The sequence below is a fragment of the Poecilia reticulata genome, chromosome 7, assembly GCF_904066995.2.
Source record: "Poecilia reticulata chromosome 7, P_reticulata-male-v2, whole genome shotgun sequence".
Lineage (NCBI taxonomy): Eukaryota > Metazoa > Chordata > Actinopteri > Cyprinodontiformes > Poeciliidae > Poecilia > Poecilia reticulata.
The window spans coordinates 22,926,857-22,943,635 of NC_088836.1; the positions used below are offsets into that span (position 1 = coordinate 22,926,857).

At 37.4% G+C, this 16,779-nt stretch overlaps 1 protein-coding gene across 1 annotated transcript in view; it reads right to left on the bottom strand.

Moving 5' to 3' along the window:
* LOC103467941 (cadherin-4-like) overlaps nt 1-16,779 on the bottom strand; it is a 258,109-nt gene that overhangs the window by 36,418 nt on the left and 204,912 nt on the right. The window contains exons 6-8 of the mRNA XM_081609125.1: nt 9,001-9,156; nt 4,147-4,291; nt 502-674 (exon numbers count right to left, since the gene is read on the bottom strand). Coding sequence (XP_081465251.1) covers nt 502-674; nt 4,147-4,291; nt 9,001-9,156 — 474 coding nt within the window. The remainder of the gene's footprint in view (nt 1-501; nt 675-4,146; nt 4,292-9,000; nt 9,157-16,779) is intronic.

Consider the following 16,779-nt stretch of genomic DNA (forward strand, 5'->3'; position numbering starts at 1 on the left):
TCTCTACCGCACAGCCATACACACACACTCACAGGCATGAACAACACAACATGAGCAGCCCACCGCAGCATGATGTGTTGTTAATAGGTCTGTCAGTAGTGACAGTTTGGGAGGATGATCTGTTTCGCAGATGTCTTTGCAGAGTTGTCACTGGCACATCCTTGATGCGAGAATAAACACATTTGGATCTTGTCACAACTTTTAGAGCTCCATAAACAAGGTGACCAAAGACTATTTACTGTAAAAAAAAAAAAAAAAAACAGAGGAGTTGATGTTTGTGTTTGTGTGGAGGAAATATGTTCTGACAAATGGCTACATGAGATTTAAAAGTGTTGACAGAGTAAACAATACTGTTAGAAAAAGTGGTGCTTAAGAGGAAATAAAGACGTGTCTTATGCCCACTTAGACATGGTGAAACGCAAAAGGGGTTCTGGGATTTAAAAGCACCCATTTCCTCACTGTCACAATATCTTTGTGAAGTGTGAAACATGAAAGACAAACCTCTCTGTCGAGTCCAGGCGCCACTGTCATAATGTCCCCCGTCTCACTGTTGATGGTGAACATGTTAGGGATGGGGCTGTGCGGTGTCTGGGACAGGATCCGATAGCGCACCATTCCATTAGCCGTGGTGTTGTCATCGGCATCAAATGCAGATAGATGCATCACATAAGTTCCTGGCGAAGACAAAAGTTTGGTCAACATGCACGTCCAGATGCAGTTAATTTTGCTCTTATTAATAAAAATACTGCTTTTTATGTTATTGCTGTATGGCTATGTTTGGGTTTTGGTGTTAATTTGTGTTTTGATAATTTTGTTGTTCATTCCCTGTATTCAATCTGCCACAGCTGTTCCACATCTATAAAATAAAGGGCATTTATCAAACCTGTTTTTCTCAGATTCAAGACTAAACCATGGGCAACAAACACTCCTGGGGGTTTACATGAGTTACAATGAATGAGAGTATATGGGAAAAAAACAACAAAAAAAACATTCCCACTGTTCTGTATGGTGGAGGCATCATGAAAATTGTGACAAAATTAAAAAAAAAAAAAAAAAAAAAAACCTTGCTATTTGCCAGGACATTTTTCTTAAACTCAGTTTCTCCAGAGTGATTTATTGATTTTTGCCAGTCACTTGCACAGAGGCAGAATATCTCACATTGCATCACATTCGACTCTTTGCCTGAGTGTTCACAATTTTTAAGCTTTTGAGCTTGCTCTGTTTTAACTTTTTCTGCTCTGACCTATGAGCTTTTTTTTTTTCCCCCGGCAATGGTTCTGAAACGTTTTTGAAGATTTTTTTTATCAAGCCACATACAATTTTTTCTCTGATATTTGACAGCAAAGAAACAACTTCTGCATCTCACAAACAGTTTGCAGGTGGAGTGATTAATAAACATGTTGAAAAGAAAAAGGAAAAGCCTCTACACCCAAGATTGGAAGTGAAAGCAGATTACTCCTGTCAACTTCCATACATGAGAGCAGGGCTAACTGCTCAGAGAAAACATCACATACATGCTATTTAATAATTACTTGTTTCACATTAATAATTTTTTTCTGGCCTCACAGACATTTTCTGTTCAAACAAAGTTACAACCTGTAAACACAATTTGTGCATTGGCACATATTTGTTCATAAAAAAGTGAAATCTTCTCTATGTCTGATTACAGTTTGGCAAATTCTATAGCCCAACCCACAACATTTTTGTATTTTATAGAATAAAACCATGTGCTAAGGGAAAAGGAGAAAGGACAGAGCAGTGATGGATGAAGGTAGAATTATGAACCAATAGAGATGGAGACGTGTTCTAAATTGTATTTTTAATTATTCGCTTCAGTTTAAAACAAACAAACAAACAAACAAAAAAAACAAAACACATTAAAAATGCTTCAGGGCTTCCAAGATTTTGGAAGTGTTTTTCTATCGCCAAACCAAAACAACCGGACCCACGGAATAATCTTTTGGCCTCACTCCCACTTAATCCAATACAAATCTAAATTAATCTGATTTTTGTTACTGAATCCTGACTGTATTTTTAAGTCAAAAAGGATTTTTCTTACTGTAGCATGATTGTTCAAAAACTGCAAATGCTCGTGTGGACAGCATTTGCCAAATTTGTCCGCCCACATGTGGAAAACGCCTCAACTAGCTGCTTTGCCAGGCGACACTGACTCACAGTCAACGGGCTGATTCATGTCAAGAGTTTTGATCTTTACATCTGGCACCGTAGCACCTTCCCACAGGACTGTGCTGATGTGTAACACATTTGATTTTCCTTTATTATACTGTCCAACCACAGCAAAACTTTTACTAACTAAAAGAAACATGTTTTTTCTAATGTTCTGTTTTGCTTGGAGATGTTTAGTGTGGTACTTTTTTTGTTCTTTGTGCTACTTAACCAAACTACCTAAACTGTTCTTTTTGAACAAAGGGCCCTTCTCACATACAAAACAAAATCACAAGAGACAAATATTTTGAGTTTAACTTACTGTGTCACTTTTCTCTTCATAGGTAAGAGATCGTGAACTTTAGCAACAATATTAATGCAAGCTTGAAGCAAATGAAATCTGAACTCCTGTTGCTCAGAGGTGATTTCCCCCAACAGTCCTATAGATTATCTTCCTTGGTTACTTTTGCTAGGTACAGATTTGCTGAAATCCATTTAAAAACTACATTATTTTTGCAGGCCTAAAATAAATAAAGTATAATTCAACTTTCGAATACTATTAATTCAGTGACAAGAAAGTTCCCATTTTAAGAAGTATTTGTTTACAGAGGTAGTATTGTTATGTAATATTACAGAAATAGGGTGAAGTTCAAACCCATGCAGAAAGTATCACTGCATAACTTACTGTAGGTGCCTAAATGCATGAGCCCCTCCTGATGAGTCACCCATTATGTGAAGAATAAGCCTCTGTGCTTCCATGAATGTTTTGCTTGTTTGCTTTCAAGTCTCCACACCCTCATAAAACTCTGTAGGGTCCCGCCGCCTGTCACCCAATCTCTCCATCTCTTTCTCCCTCTTCGCTAGTTGATTCTAATTGCCAGAGATAGTGATATCATGCCACTGACAGCCCCTGTCCGAGGATAATTGTAACCGCAGCTCCCATTTCAAACTTCATTACGTTTCAAAGCAACATTTGTCAATGACTCGGCCAGAGGGAGCACTCTAAAGCCCTCTTAGTTAGACAAGAAAAAAAGATGTTATGAACAGAGAGCAGGAAAGAGAAGGAGAGCAACAGAGGACTGACTGAGTGTTTGGTTTGATTCCAAGCCGAGAGACTATCAGTCCCCACCCAACACTTTTCACTTGAGATGGAGGGATACAGTGAAAGATGAAGAATCACAATGTGTCACACATCACTGGGGTAATTTCATTAAGCTGCACTCATATGGGGTTTAATGTGGACCCTTTGTATGGGCGTCCTAAGCTGTGCCTGACAGGATTACGTCCCCATAATGACTCTTTAATTTGCAAACTAATTCAAGTCTGTAATTGGCCTTCCTTTGAAACCACTGGAGCTCCAAATTCTAAAAGTCTTTTTTTATGATTATTGTTCAGCTTAATGTCATTCATGCCATAGAGACTCATATGCTGTGTGGGGCAAGGCCGGGGGAACGCCAGCAGAATGGGGAGAGAAAAGATCATTCTGAAAAAAATGCAGAATGAAAAAAGCAAACAGAAGATTTAGAGAAGAAAATGAGCACCTGGACAACTGTTCAGATCACCTCCAGCATTATAAAGTTGGGCTCATCAGACTCAAACTCACTAATGCCTGCACACGGAGCACATCTCTAGCATACTTCTGCTCCAAGGTTTGATGCCAAACAAGCCAGTAGCGCTACATTTGGTACATTTAATCCTCTATCTTTTCACCAGCATGACAACGCTTATTGCTTTAAAGTCTTTGTTTTTCTGGGCTAAATGAAAAGCTGTAAGACACAGAGAGACTTATACATCAAAGGGAACGGAAGATTCTCTGTTCTGCCCAATATTCACATTTTGCACAACACTTGTAATGACAGCGTTCTTTCCTCTAATTCACACCACTGATCTTTTGCAGACTTACATTGGCTGCTGCAACAGGCTAATTTCTGGAATTGCTCTGGATAAATTATCCCTCTACCTTCTCTTCTGTGTCATTACCTGGTTTAGAATTTTCATCCACAGAACCATTGTAGACCTGGTTTTTGAACTCTGGTCTGTTGTCATTCATGTCGATGACGAAGATGTACAGATCAATCGGGTTCTCGACCTGGTTCCCATTCATGTCCACTGCATGGGCCCGCAGCTGGGAGAAAGAGACAGAAAAAAGGTCCAGATTACAGCTCAACACTCAGGAGGTTTATATGGAGGATTAAATCAAAGTAAGACTCCAGCTTGAACAGGTCATTGAACAGAACTAATGTTCTTGTTGCAGAAAAATAACACAACTGTGGAAAGGCTCTATTGAGTGGAGCACATCAGACACCACCGCGATGAGTAAAGATACTACAACTCTACTCAGCTTGTTGGCATGACACAAGTACTGAACAATATTTAAACCACTCACAAACAGATTGCTACTGAATAATACAGCTGCAAAATGCATGTTACCTTGGGCAGTTATTTAAGTTCACCAGAACCAACAACCATAATGAATCTTGTAGGGATTTCATGGTAGTGCAGCAACATGATGCATTATTTTCAGCAGTGGTTGCAAACAAAAATCGGAAAAATCTGCTGTGAGTTTTACAGTCGCTGTTAACTTTGGTACTCCTTAATACCATCTACCAACTAGGTAGGTGTCAAAAGTCACCTATTTTGGAACTAGAATCCACGTGTGTTGTTTAATCTCAGTATATTTCCCACTGTTCTGTAAAGATTTCAAATTTTCGTTGGAAAACATTAATAAACAAACAACGCATGGAGCACTATTTGTTTCAGCAATCAGTAGTCAGTTTTATGTTTAAATAGTCAAATTAAATGATTTCATTACCATTATTTAAATTTTTTTAACAAACTAGTTTTTATTAATTGTGTAAATTAAAGTGTAGTCAAAACATTTTCACTTTATGGTGTAAAATATATGTATGAAGTGCCATTTTTACTGTGACAATTAAAAAAATAACTACATTGACAGACTTACTACAATTAAAAAAGGAAAAAAAAACGTATCAAAAGTGTAAATTAAAATATTTAGAAACAGGGCTCTGATAAATCATGAATACAAGTGTAAGTGACAAGAACAATGTTCCTTTTTCACTCATTTGACAGAATTTGACTCTATTTTTCCCAAGTATATTTTTAATCTGTTGTTCAGGTGGAGCTAAACAAGGACTAATGTGGAAAACAATTATGCTTTAAAGCAGAGGCATAAAAATATATATGTTTTAAATAAAATGCGGTAAACAAAAAAATAATCCATATTGAGGTTTTTAGGATAAGTGTTTAGGGTTGTTTCAAGTTTCTTGTAGAACTTGCTAGATATCCTTGTAAATTCAGTCTTTTATAGTCAAAATCTAAGATTTTTTTCATTTTTATTCATGTAATCCTAGTGTAATTTACTGATATTGAGGTCATGGTGGCTTCAAGAGGCTTTCATTATCTAATTGCTGCAGACAGTTATTCATTATTCTGACTAGATCTAGACTTTTGCTTCGCCTAAGACCGAATTTCACCTGAAAGCTTTGTAATGGAACTTAACAAAAAGCACAAATGTCTATAAATGGAGAGCACCTGGAATAAATATACAACATCAAAACCACCATTGAATCCTATAGAATTGTTAGTATATATCACATCCTTCACTGTGTTTTCTGTTGACCCTAAAGAATGACAGAATTTTTACTCTGCAAAAACATGTGAGGTAAAGTCACTTGATGTTTAACCACCAAAAAGCCACAGCATCTCCAAACTGAAAAAAAAAAATAAAAAATCCACAAAAACATTTCTGTTGGCACAACAAGATAAGATCCTCATAACTGAATTCTACAGCAACAAAACTTTTTATAATATTTTTACTACCATAGCAATATCAGGCATATTAGATAGCAACTTCAGAATGCTGTCCCTGCAGAGAAATTGCCTTTGCAATGTATTCTTTCTCCTAAGTTCTTATCTGTTCACACTTAGCCTGCCAAACTTTTATCTCAGCAGGAACCAAACGGAAAACATCTTATTTCATGGAAGGCTGGCTCAGTCGTAAAAGTGAGGTGTCGGTTTCAGAATGACTGCACTGGATCCCCCGGCCAGCGTTCTGTCTGGTTTTGTTTGAAAGCAAGCCTTAAAATCTCTTCACTTCCCTTTGACTCTATGAAAAACAACAACAACAAAAAAAAAAACCTGTCAGCACATCTGAAATTCAGCTTGGCAATGCTTAGATCGATGAAATCACAGGCTCTGATTTCTCACAGTGTTTGGACCGGAAAACATGAAGCTTTACTCTGTTCTCTGCTTATGAAGTCTGTAAGTAAAAAAAAAAAAAAAAAAAAAAAAAAAACTGGAGTAATGAAATAAATAATCAGGGACATTCTAAGGCCATATGCTTGTTTTATCCTCTGCAGGAAAAAAAAAGTTAGAACTAAAGAACAGGAGTGGCATTTCAAAATAAACTCCTTGATTCTCTCAAAACCTGTTCACTTTGCTTGGGAATGTTTATGTCCCTGAACATGACTTATTCAGTGAGTTTTGTGCCAGTGTGAAGCAGGAGGGATGTTTACCTCGATCACAAAAAGTAAAATGAAAGAAAAAGTACAATACATTCTGCTCCTACAATAAAGTCTTGCATATATGTTTTCTATTAAATAAATGTTCACATTCAGTTTTCAAGCTGAGCTTCTGTCTCTGAATTCATTACTAGGCATTAACATCAAAAGAAGGAATGAGGAATGATAAAATCCTCTTTCTGTGAATGGATGGGGAATGAAAGCATGACATAAAAAATAATGAATTATTGCGGCACATGTGATTTGAAGGTAAAATTTAACGTAAACAGTAAACCTACTCATACATTGCATCATGTTACAGTAAGAAGCTTCAGTGTATTTAAAAATAGTCCGTTAGACTTTTGGGGTATGTCTCTAGCAGCCTTGCATGTACTGATATTAAAACTTTTTTCCATTCTTTGTAAATTAGCTCAAGTTCAGTCAGATCACACTAGACGGAGAAAAGTTTCCCCACAGAATGATGCTGTGTTAATATATAAACTAAAACTTTCAGTCGTTAGATGTGCATAGTTGATAAAGGCACATGCCAACAGACTTGGAGCTTTAGTAAGCAAAAAATGTAAAAACAAATATACGACATGCTGCTTAGATTTTTTTTTTTTAGTAAAAGAAAAAAATCACATATTTTTCCCCTCTTTACAATACAACTGTATTATGTTTTGTTCTGTCACACAAAATTCGACATTCAGGTATTTTGTTACAATGGAAAAATACGCAGAAATCTAAATGGGGTGTGAATATTTTTCCAAATTACCATAAGAACTGTCCCCCTCTTTGCTTCCATTTTATCACAAAGATGTGAAAATCCACTCCACAGTTCCTCATACCCTTCTCTTCACCAACAGCCTCTCCATCCTTCCGACGTTCAGCAAAATAACATCTTCAGAAAAACCCGGAGGTGAAATTTAACTTTACTCTTTCAATATCCACTGCTATATAGCAGGCCAGGAGCCAGACCCCTCAACGAAACCTACTGCCGTCCCTGTGTCACAGCGCACAAACCCACAGCCTAATTCAATCTCTGCAGGAGTCGGGAGATTTCTGCCTTGTTTGAAGAAGGCAAAACGTATTTCTGAGTTCACATTAAAGTTATTATCTTTAAAACCAGGGACAGGGTGGGGAACTGAACCAGGCAGTGCTCTACATTTGGCAAGAAACAGCGACATGATGAAGACAGCAGAAAACCGAGAGGCTTCAACGCTTTTTTTTTTCTCTCTCCCTCTCTCTTCATAAGAATGCATCTTGTTGCTTGGCTGATTTTGAATTCTAAAGCACTCATTCTCCTGAAATAAAAAGAAGTAGAGCATAACTGTGTTCCATCCTTGCATGAAATATGAAGTAAACAAAAAAAAAGAAAAGACCAGAAAGTCAAAGAGCTGTGATTTGCTAAAGAACAAAGTGAAGAAATACATGAAAAGTTTCACATTTAAGTTTTCTGGATTGAAAACATTAAAGTTCCATTAAGTCCAGCTGGGTGACATTTATGTTGAGTATTTTTAAATGTCATATCCTTAAGAACAATTCCAACATCAATTTAATCAGAAAAATAGATCTTTTTTTTTCTTACATTACTCCTTGCATATGGAGCTGAAAGTGGGACACAAAAGAAGAAACTAAACAGAAATGCCCTTCAAGAAAATCTAATGTCAAAATTAATAAGTTAATAATTTTTTTTAGCATCTATTACATTTGTACTCTTGTTGTTTAGATGTTATTTTGCTCAAGTGGGGTGCATCTTACTGGAAAAGCCCACTTCTTTTGGTCATTGTTTCAGTCCTATAGGAGTACACTACAAAAACAGTTTAGTTGGTGTTTTTTTGTCAAGATAACATCTGTATGCCAAGACTAATTTACTCCCGGGAGAATACTGCATTATAAAATGATGATCACTGCAATTATTGTCAGTCCCTGTTTATGTTTTCACTTCTTGCAGGTAATGGTGAACCTTGCAAGCCCCTGCTTCTGGACCTTACATCCCAATTCCCTCTGCTGTACAAAAAATAAACAATATATATATATATTTTTTTAATCCATTGGATAACTACATACAAATTTGAAAACGTGCTTGAAAAGCATTTTCTTTGGTGACGTGTTCTTTACCCCTCCTAAGCATTTTTGCTATTGACCATTTCAGAAATGGTTGCTGCATTGACAACTAAATTCATTCCACACCTTTTCTGCTTAAGCTACGCTGCTCTTAGAAGTTCTTCAAAAAGTGCTGTCAAATCCAGACCGTAGAGGTACAAATTTGAAATGCAATCATTCGCAGATGTGTCATAGCCACCAGACTCACATGATAAGAAGATCGATGTTCTCGATCCAAAGGTTTGGTGACAAACATCTTTCCGAGCACTGGGTCGATGCTGAACACCTCATTGGGTGGTTGATCCGCTCCCACCCCAGTAATGCTGTATCGGATTGAAATGTCCTGGTCCTGGTCGGAACGAATCTGCATGACAAACAAAAAGAAAATGTCGACATAAGTGATGTTAAGTCTTTCAATGCATCTCGGCGTGTTTAAAAATGTGTCCTCCTGTTTTTGAGGATTTTACAACTGTACCCACAAAACGAAAAAATTTGCATGTTTTGCTATTCAACTTTGAGTTTGTAATATACGACAGTGGAGCGTCATAACTTTTGTCCCCAAAACATGGTGTCGGATGTCATTCAGTCCAAATGTACTTAAGCAAAAAAGAGTGCACTCCCAACATAAGTTGAAGTTCTTTCCTAAACTTTAACCTCACCCAGGCTTAAATAAAATATTCCCTTTCAAATTTACATCAAGTGGGACTTTCCTTATGTTTTTTACAATGTCTTCTGCCCCTCACCTCCACATACTTAAGAATTCCATTAGTGTTATACAGAGCACTGTGCGCTCTGTTTGACTACTTTAAATTAAAATTTTATTTCAGGATTTATTTGAAAGGATGGGTGTGTGAAAAAGCAAGATACAGTAATGTGTGTAAGCCTCTGAATGCAGATGCATCCTGAGTACAGGCGCACTGTGACCAAAACTTGCAAACTGAGAAAATGACTACATGAGCTTATCATTTGTACAATTAGGGAACAGGGTGCATAACAAGAGCAAAGTAACTTTTGAGTCAAGAAGTGCACAGAAGAAGAAAATTATTTAATACCTGCAGGATATGGGAAACTGAATGTTCTTTTCAAAAATAGGCTTGCATTTTGCTCCAGCTTTCCTTGCCAGATAGGCAGCTAATAGGTGCATTAAGTGCATCATGATGCTTTGTGATTCGGACTGGAGTACTGTGTAATTGGGAGTCATTTGGAGGAGTTTTTCAATTTAGTGCCCAAATAGAGTCCCAACCTCTGAGCTTCCTATTTCTATCCATTAACATCCTGACAACTCGTGAAATCAGCCAGTGTATCAAAATGGCTCAATCATACACTTAAATCCAGAACGTAGGCACATACTGTACAGACACGCATACATACATGTGCATGCACATACACAGAGGAGTAGTCTTGCTTTTTTCTTCTAATCAATGGCATAGAGCACAAGAGGAGTAAAATTGTCCAATGCTGTCTCTATCTTTTACCACTCAAGGAACCAATTTAGCCACACTTTTGACACACTAGGAATTCCAACCTGCTGAGAAAATAGCTGAAGCAACTAACAAGGACGGGGGAAGGACATACAGTATTAGGCAGGTGTCATCTGGGCTCCCATAACTGCGGGAGTAAATGCCTGTCACCATTACTGAAAGCGGTGGTTATAACTGTTTCCCTCCTCGATCCTCCTCTTCAGCATTGAAACGATCATTAGTGCTCTGTTTCTTTAGCAGAACTGAGGTGTGTCTTTGGGATCAAAGAAATGTGATCGCTCGCACTCAGCTTCTTTTTAAGTCTTCAAGAGGATCTGTCACCACATCCGCTAATTCTATTTTGTGCCTATATGCATGCGTGTTTTCTTTGGGGAGCTGGAGGGGAGGAGAGGCTCAGTAGGCTGTGCGCATATCTCCGTGAATTGCTGCTGACAGTTCTGATAATTAATGAGCTGCAAGCATTTACTGCAAATACTTCAAAGTAAGTCTCGCTGTTAAACGCTAACATGGAAACAAATTTCCAGCTAGTAACTCGGTTGAACTCTAAGTGTGGTGTCTACGCGATGCAACAGAATGCCACTTCCACTCCTATTTGAGCACTGCAAAATATAGGCAGTTATCAAACTCTTTTATTACCTGTTTTACCCTCACTAACCCCCTTCTTCTCTCAATTATTATTATTCTTTCTCTTTTGTCTTTTTTTTTTTTGCCTGAATCCCATTCCTACTAACACCTGCCTCTTCCTTCCTCTGTGCTCGGTGAACCCTCCCTCCCCTCACTTCAGGGCTCCGTAGGTACAGAAGCCATGCATGGAAAATGGAATTACTTAAATCCTTTGGCCTTGGCAGCACCGTGTAAATTCTCTCTAGTTAGGAAGTGATGGTTCTCCATAATTCCATTTGGATTTTCCCTTCCCCCAGATTTCCTACCTATTGCCACATTGTCCTGCTTGGGATGGATTGGAAGTCAGGCATTTTTTCTGCACTCATTTTAACCAGTTAAGAGATTCATGTAAACCTTTCCGTTCAGAGGTGAACAGATAGTTCAGCAAAGACTTGTAGTTTTTTCTAAAATGAGAAGTGGGTGTATAAGTTTAAATGTATTGTAGCTCTCCCGCAATCCACACCAGGTCCAATTTATACATCCATTTGAGCATTATACATACCCCCTCAAACCCCCAGAAGTATTTAAACATCTGAAGTTTCCCATGACAGGTTGCAGAGGTATCATGAACATTATGTGACCATCAACAAAACCCCATCATTATTTCTGACCTCATATTTCACCACCAGAATTGGTATTATATGTCAACTGGATGCATATGCGTTTTAGTTTCACAGAGGTGTTTCCTGAAGCTAAAGATAATCTTGCTTTATCCTTTACAAAACTAGTGTTATGCTTGTTTGGGATCATTGTCTGATTAGAATGCCCTTATATGTCAAAATTTCAACCATCTGACTGAATCTGTCGTACTTGTATGAATGGAGATGTTTTGGGGGGATGCTCAGGAACTATCAAGAGTAAATTGCATCTCATACAAAAAGATGGTGTAGCAGCAACATGGACTGTGAAGAAGCTAGTTAAATATGAGTCTCCATTTCAAAATCAACACATTCAAGCTCAGCTGAAATGTGCAGCACTCCACACATGAAAGCCAAATGTTTTGAAGAGTTTGGAGAAAACATTTAATGGCCAGAAGAGACTAAGACCACTATTATGCTGCAGAGACAAGAACGATGTTTAAAGGAGTGACAGTCAAACATGGTGGTGTTCCCCTCATGCTCTGGATGTGTTTCACTGCTATTGGGAGTATAAAGGGAGTATAATAATAATAAATGGTAGACTAACTTCAAATCAAATGATAAACACCTATTCATTAAAAACCCAGACACAGTTGGGTGTTTCACCTGGAAGGTCATGGTATTCCAAAACTTGTTTGGAATGGATAAAATAGGCCAGCATTCAGGTTTTTGGAATATGCTTTCCAAATCCCAAACCCCACTGAAAACAAATGACTTATGCTGTTAAGGCAGATCATTTAAATGAGCTCTATCATTGCCAATATATACTGTGGTCAAACATCCTGCACTTAACGTTTGCTATGACTTTGCTGATGGCAAATTGCCACGAGTGAAGCTGTGTTTCATAAACATCCATCCAGGAAAAAGAATAGATCTAATACATTATGAAGAGCCTTGTCTCCAATTTTCCACTTATGAATGCAAATAAACTCCATAAACTTATGAGAATGTCTTTGTGCTTGCATCTTTCTAAGCTCTTTATTAAATATATGATACAAATATCAGTTTGTGGAGCAAAAAATGTCAGACGGACAGTGAGATTTTTCTTGCTGTTGATAATGACATCTTGTCTTTTCCAATATAACATGATTAAAGTGGTCGACTTACGTGCATGAATGACCTGCTGATTCATTTTCCCAAAATCCATTACTGGATGACTTAATGGATGTACACGAGCTACATCACATTCATTATTAATCAAAAACAGTATATCTTTGCTCTGCCTGTTGAGCGGTTGACAGAAATGGTCTAGTTTAAGATTAAAAACCAAGTCATTTTCTAGTTTCTTTTTACAATCACATTTTTTATGCAATGAAGAAACCACAATGTAAACTCAAGTGTGTGTTTGAATAACAGAAACAAATTGTACATAATTGTTGTGAGAGGTAGAGTTAAAAGCACCCATTTATATGGCACTGAATGTGAATGCAATGTATCGTTCCATTCTTTTGTCTTCAGCTTTTCTTTCCAATCATTTTTGTATTTTCTAAGGAACTTTTAACATGTGCTTATATGCTGGAGAGAACTGACATAGAACATTTGGTTCAGTTCAGTTCACTTTATTTTGGTATATTATCAACATTAAACACAGAAAACAAAACCAATACTAAGTAACAAGCCCGTAATTTATTACAAAAGGAATAGGCTGAAACCACAACGTATACTTGCCTACCCTGTTCCTATACTTAGCAGGGCAGGCTAAGTATATGAAGATAGCTTGGCAGTGAGAGTAAGAGAACAGAGTCATGAGTGCATTATTCTGAATCAGAAAGCAGACACTGTCAAAATGACCCATTTGTCAGCAGATCAAAGCAATTCCCTTCATTAGTGACAACATTTCTGGTTCTTATGGAGATCTTATCAGTGAGCTTAGCCCTCTTCTGTCAGGCAAAACTGAATCAAATGGAAAATTATCATGCCAGCTGGTCTAGAGGGAAAACAGTCATCCGAAGACCCAGGGAGGGGAATGAATAAAGGGGAAGTATAACTCAGTCACTGAGCTCAAGATGAATACATTCTGAATTCAAGTAAATGCTAATAGGGTAAAAGGTATCTGACTACTACATGTCACATTCCATACACTCTATATGAAGTGCCAATCAGTATATACATACTTATCACGGACATGTTAAGTTACGTCACAGCTTTTAAAGGGACACCTGAACCCCTCTTTTGCCAGAGTGAAATGGTTTTTTCCATCTTAAATCAACAGCAAAATTGTTAAAATTGTGGCACAACTAGGTTTTGCAACAGGGCAATGATGACGTTTGTGCTAGGTGGTTTCCTAGCACAGCTCAATTAAATGAGCCATTGCTGATCTCATTTTGCTTGTGTATTGAGTTCCAGTTATTAGAGTTGACTTTGCATTTCTATCCTTGTTTTAATTTTTTTAAGTTTTGACAGATATTTGTCATTGCTGTTACATGACTTATCTTTTTTTTCTTTTTTAAAGCATTGATTCACCTACACTGTATACGTTTGTTATCTCTTATCTATCCATGTGAAGACTTTTGAGTTGTTTTTGTAATCTGTCTGGTTTAAATATTTCTGCGGTGGAGCAGAAATCTGATCCCCCCCCAACGGATGGGGATCAGGCCCCATTTGTTTATCTAGGGTGCGACTTTATTTTGAATCAGTTTCTAAGAGGGTAAAGCACATGACATGTTAGTTTGGGCACATATCAAATTTGATCCTGAATTGGCCAGTCATGTTTTTGTTATTCTAGAGCTGGCTTGGCCTTTTGCTACAACACGGAGGCCATACACTATCTGTCATGTACATGTGATGTCTCAGCAATGCTGTTGTTGACAAATGTCAACGTAAAGTGGATAAAGGTTTCAAAGTCAAGAAAACATCTACCAAATACATATTTCATGACAGGGTAGGTATGACAAGTCCATTGTTTAAATATTTAGAGCATCTCCCATCCAACATTTTGAAATGAACTTGCAGGACTTTTTGTGAAAGTGGTTTTGAATTTTTATGTATGCCTCCCACTTTAGCACTGGATTCTGTCATGAATTCAACTCAGAAAACATCAGCAACTCAAGTTCATCTTTAGGTATTTATGGTATGTACATTGTGTACTTTTTAAACTGTTTTCCCCTACGTATAGATTTTTAATGTTTCGTATTCTAAACAGAAACGACACGAGAACATCATGACCGCACATTAAGAAACAACAATGCTTACCCTCATATTGACTCAGATGAATTTAAGAAAATACACACAAAATGAGAAGTGTCACTTTTAATTGTGAAAAGAAACCCCCCCAGTGCAAAAATGATCAGCTAGAAGGCAGTTTGATGTACGTCTAAATTAACGTTATGAAAGCAAGATAAAGTCAATTGGTTATTTTCTGAGGATGCTAAGAGGGCTGTGCAAAAAGACATGGGAATTAAAAAAAGGAGTGTAATCATTGTCTTTTTCTAGAGTCGATCAGACATTAGCATTTCAATCATTAGGATTCGACCACGAAACAACACTGATTCAATGACATCTCCTCAACATTGGTTACTTGGATAGAATCGGATGACTGTTTGATGGTTGATCCATCGTCAATCGTCAACCTCAACCAAAATTTTTGACCATAATTCAACACTGAGTTACCATTGCTTGCTTATTTGTGATTTCTAAAAAGTCTGTTGTATTTATGAAATGTTTTTCTTTGCAAAGATATTGAAAAAAAAAATCTGTCTCTTGATTGTAAATCTTGTGAGTTTAACATCATTATACCCTTAGTAGTATCATAAAAATGAAACACAAAAATTATTGAAGAAGCTCATGTAAATAATTGTCATGCTAACAAAAAGTGACCCAAGTCATTTTCATTTGTGGCTCAAGCACACCACAAACACACAAACACTCATATCCGTTGTGTGCCTTTGTGTCACTGAGGTACTCTGCAGTGTGCTGGTACTCAGGGGATGACACTACTTCACTGAGCAGAGGGGACCGTGGAAATAGTCTGTCACTTGCAGACAGCAAAGTCACAGCAAACCCCTACGGAGCTGAAAGCAAAGTCCCACAGACAGGAAAGTAACCCCCAAACAAAAAAAATGCCAATAGGACCCAAAGAGAGATACATTACTTTAACAGGACAATAAAAGCTCACAGCTACACATGAAATCCAGACACTGTTCAACAGGTCACACAGTGACTGGTTTCCTGAGAAGAGAGAGAAAAAAAAAAACCTAGAAAAGAAAATCCTTTTAGGTGGCATTACATTTCACATAAACACTCCATCTGTCAAGCGTGTCTTTAGCTGCGAGTCAGGATAGTTTCAGCATTAAAAGCTTTGCTGTGGTCTTTTTAAAACACAGGCTTTGGATCAGACTTTGATGTTGAGCATTCTAGCTTTCAAAAAAGGCTGGACAGGGTTGATGTCTTAGATCTCATTCTAAAGTGAAAAAGAAAAAAAAAAGCTTTATATCTTCAAACAAAAACCACAAATGGTTTACCAGAATAGTTGGCAAGCACAAGGTGGATTTTACCTAAGAAGATGTACCTGTGACTGTTCAAGTCTTTGATATAAGTGGGTTAAATCTGAAAAATGCAAAAACAAAAAAAAAGAATTGCATTGGCATGTGATTTGTTTTTTTCTTTCTCTGTTTTAGATTACACAAAAATATCTTCACTGCTGGGCACTCTGAACATCTATGCACAACCAATGTGGTAATGGTGTTGGCACACACACCAAAACATTACTTTTCTTGACCACCGGAGTCAGACAAAAATCAGTGCAAGTGATAGTTCTAAGAAAATGTTTGACTAATGTTTAATTCAGTTATATGTCTCACAGACTCATAAATAAAAATTGTTGCTCTTAATCTTCATCAAGACGCTCTTTATATTTGATCGGAAATGCACAGTTGTCCATCAATGGTAAATACAACATCGTTTTTCAAACCTAGGATCTGCATGTACCAATTTTATATTTTATTTTATATTAGTGATTTGAAGCAGAAAAGAGGAAGAACGAGGAAGAACTCAACTCTAAGGAACTCAGCTAGAGGCTTCTGGGATCCCTACAGCCACCTAATGAAAATCCAGAGAAGGATAAAGTCCAACCCCTCTACACCAGTCAGCTTTAAGAGTCCAATATATTTGTCGAGGTGAGTCTAGCCGTAGATGGTAACGCTCAACATACTCCAGCACTTTTCATACGGTGATGTTGTATGTCCAGAAAGCCAGATCATGCCATCC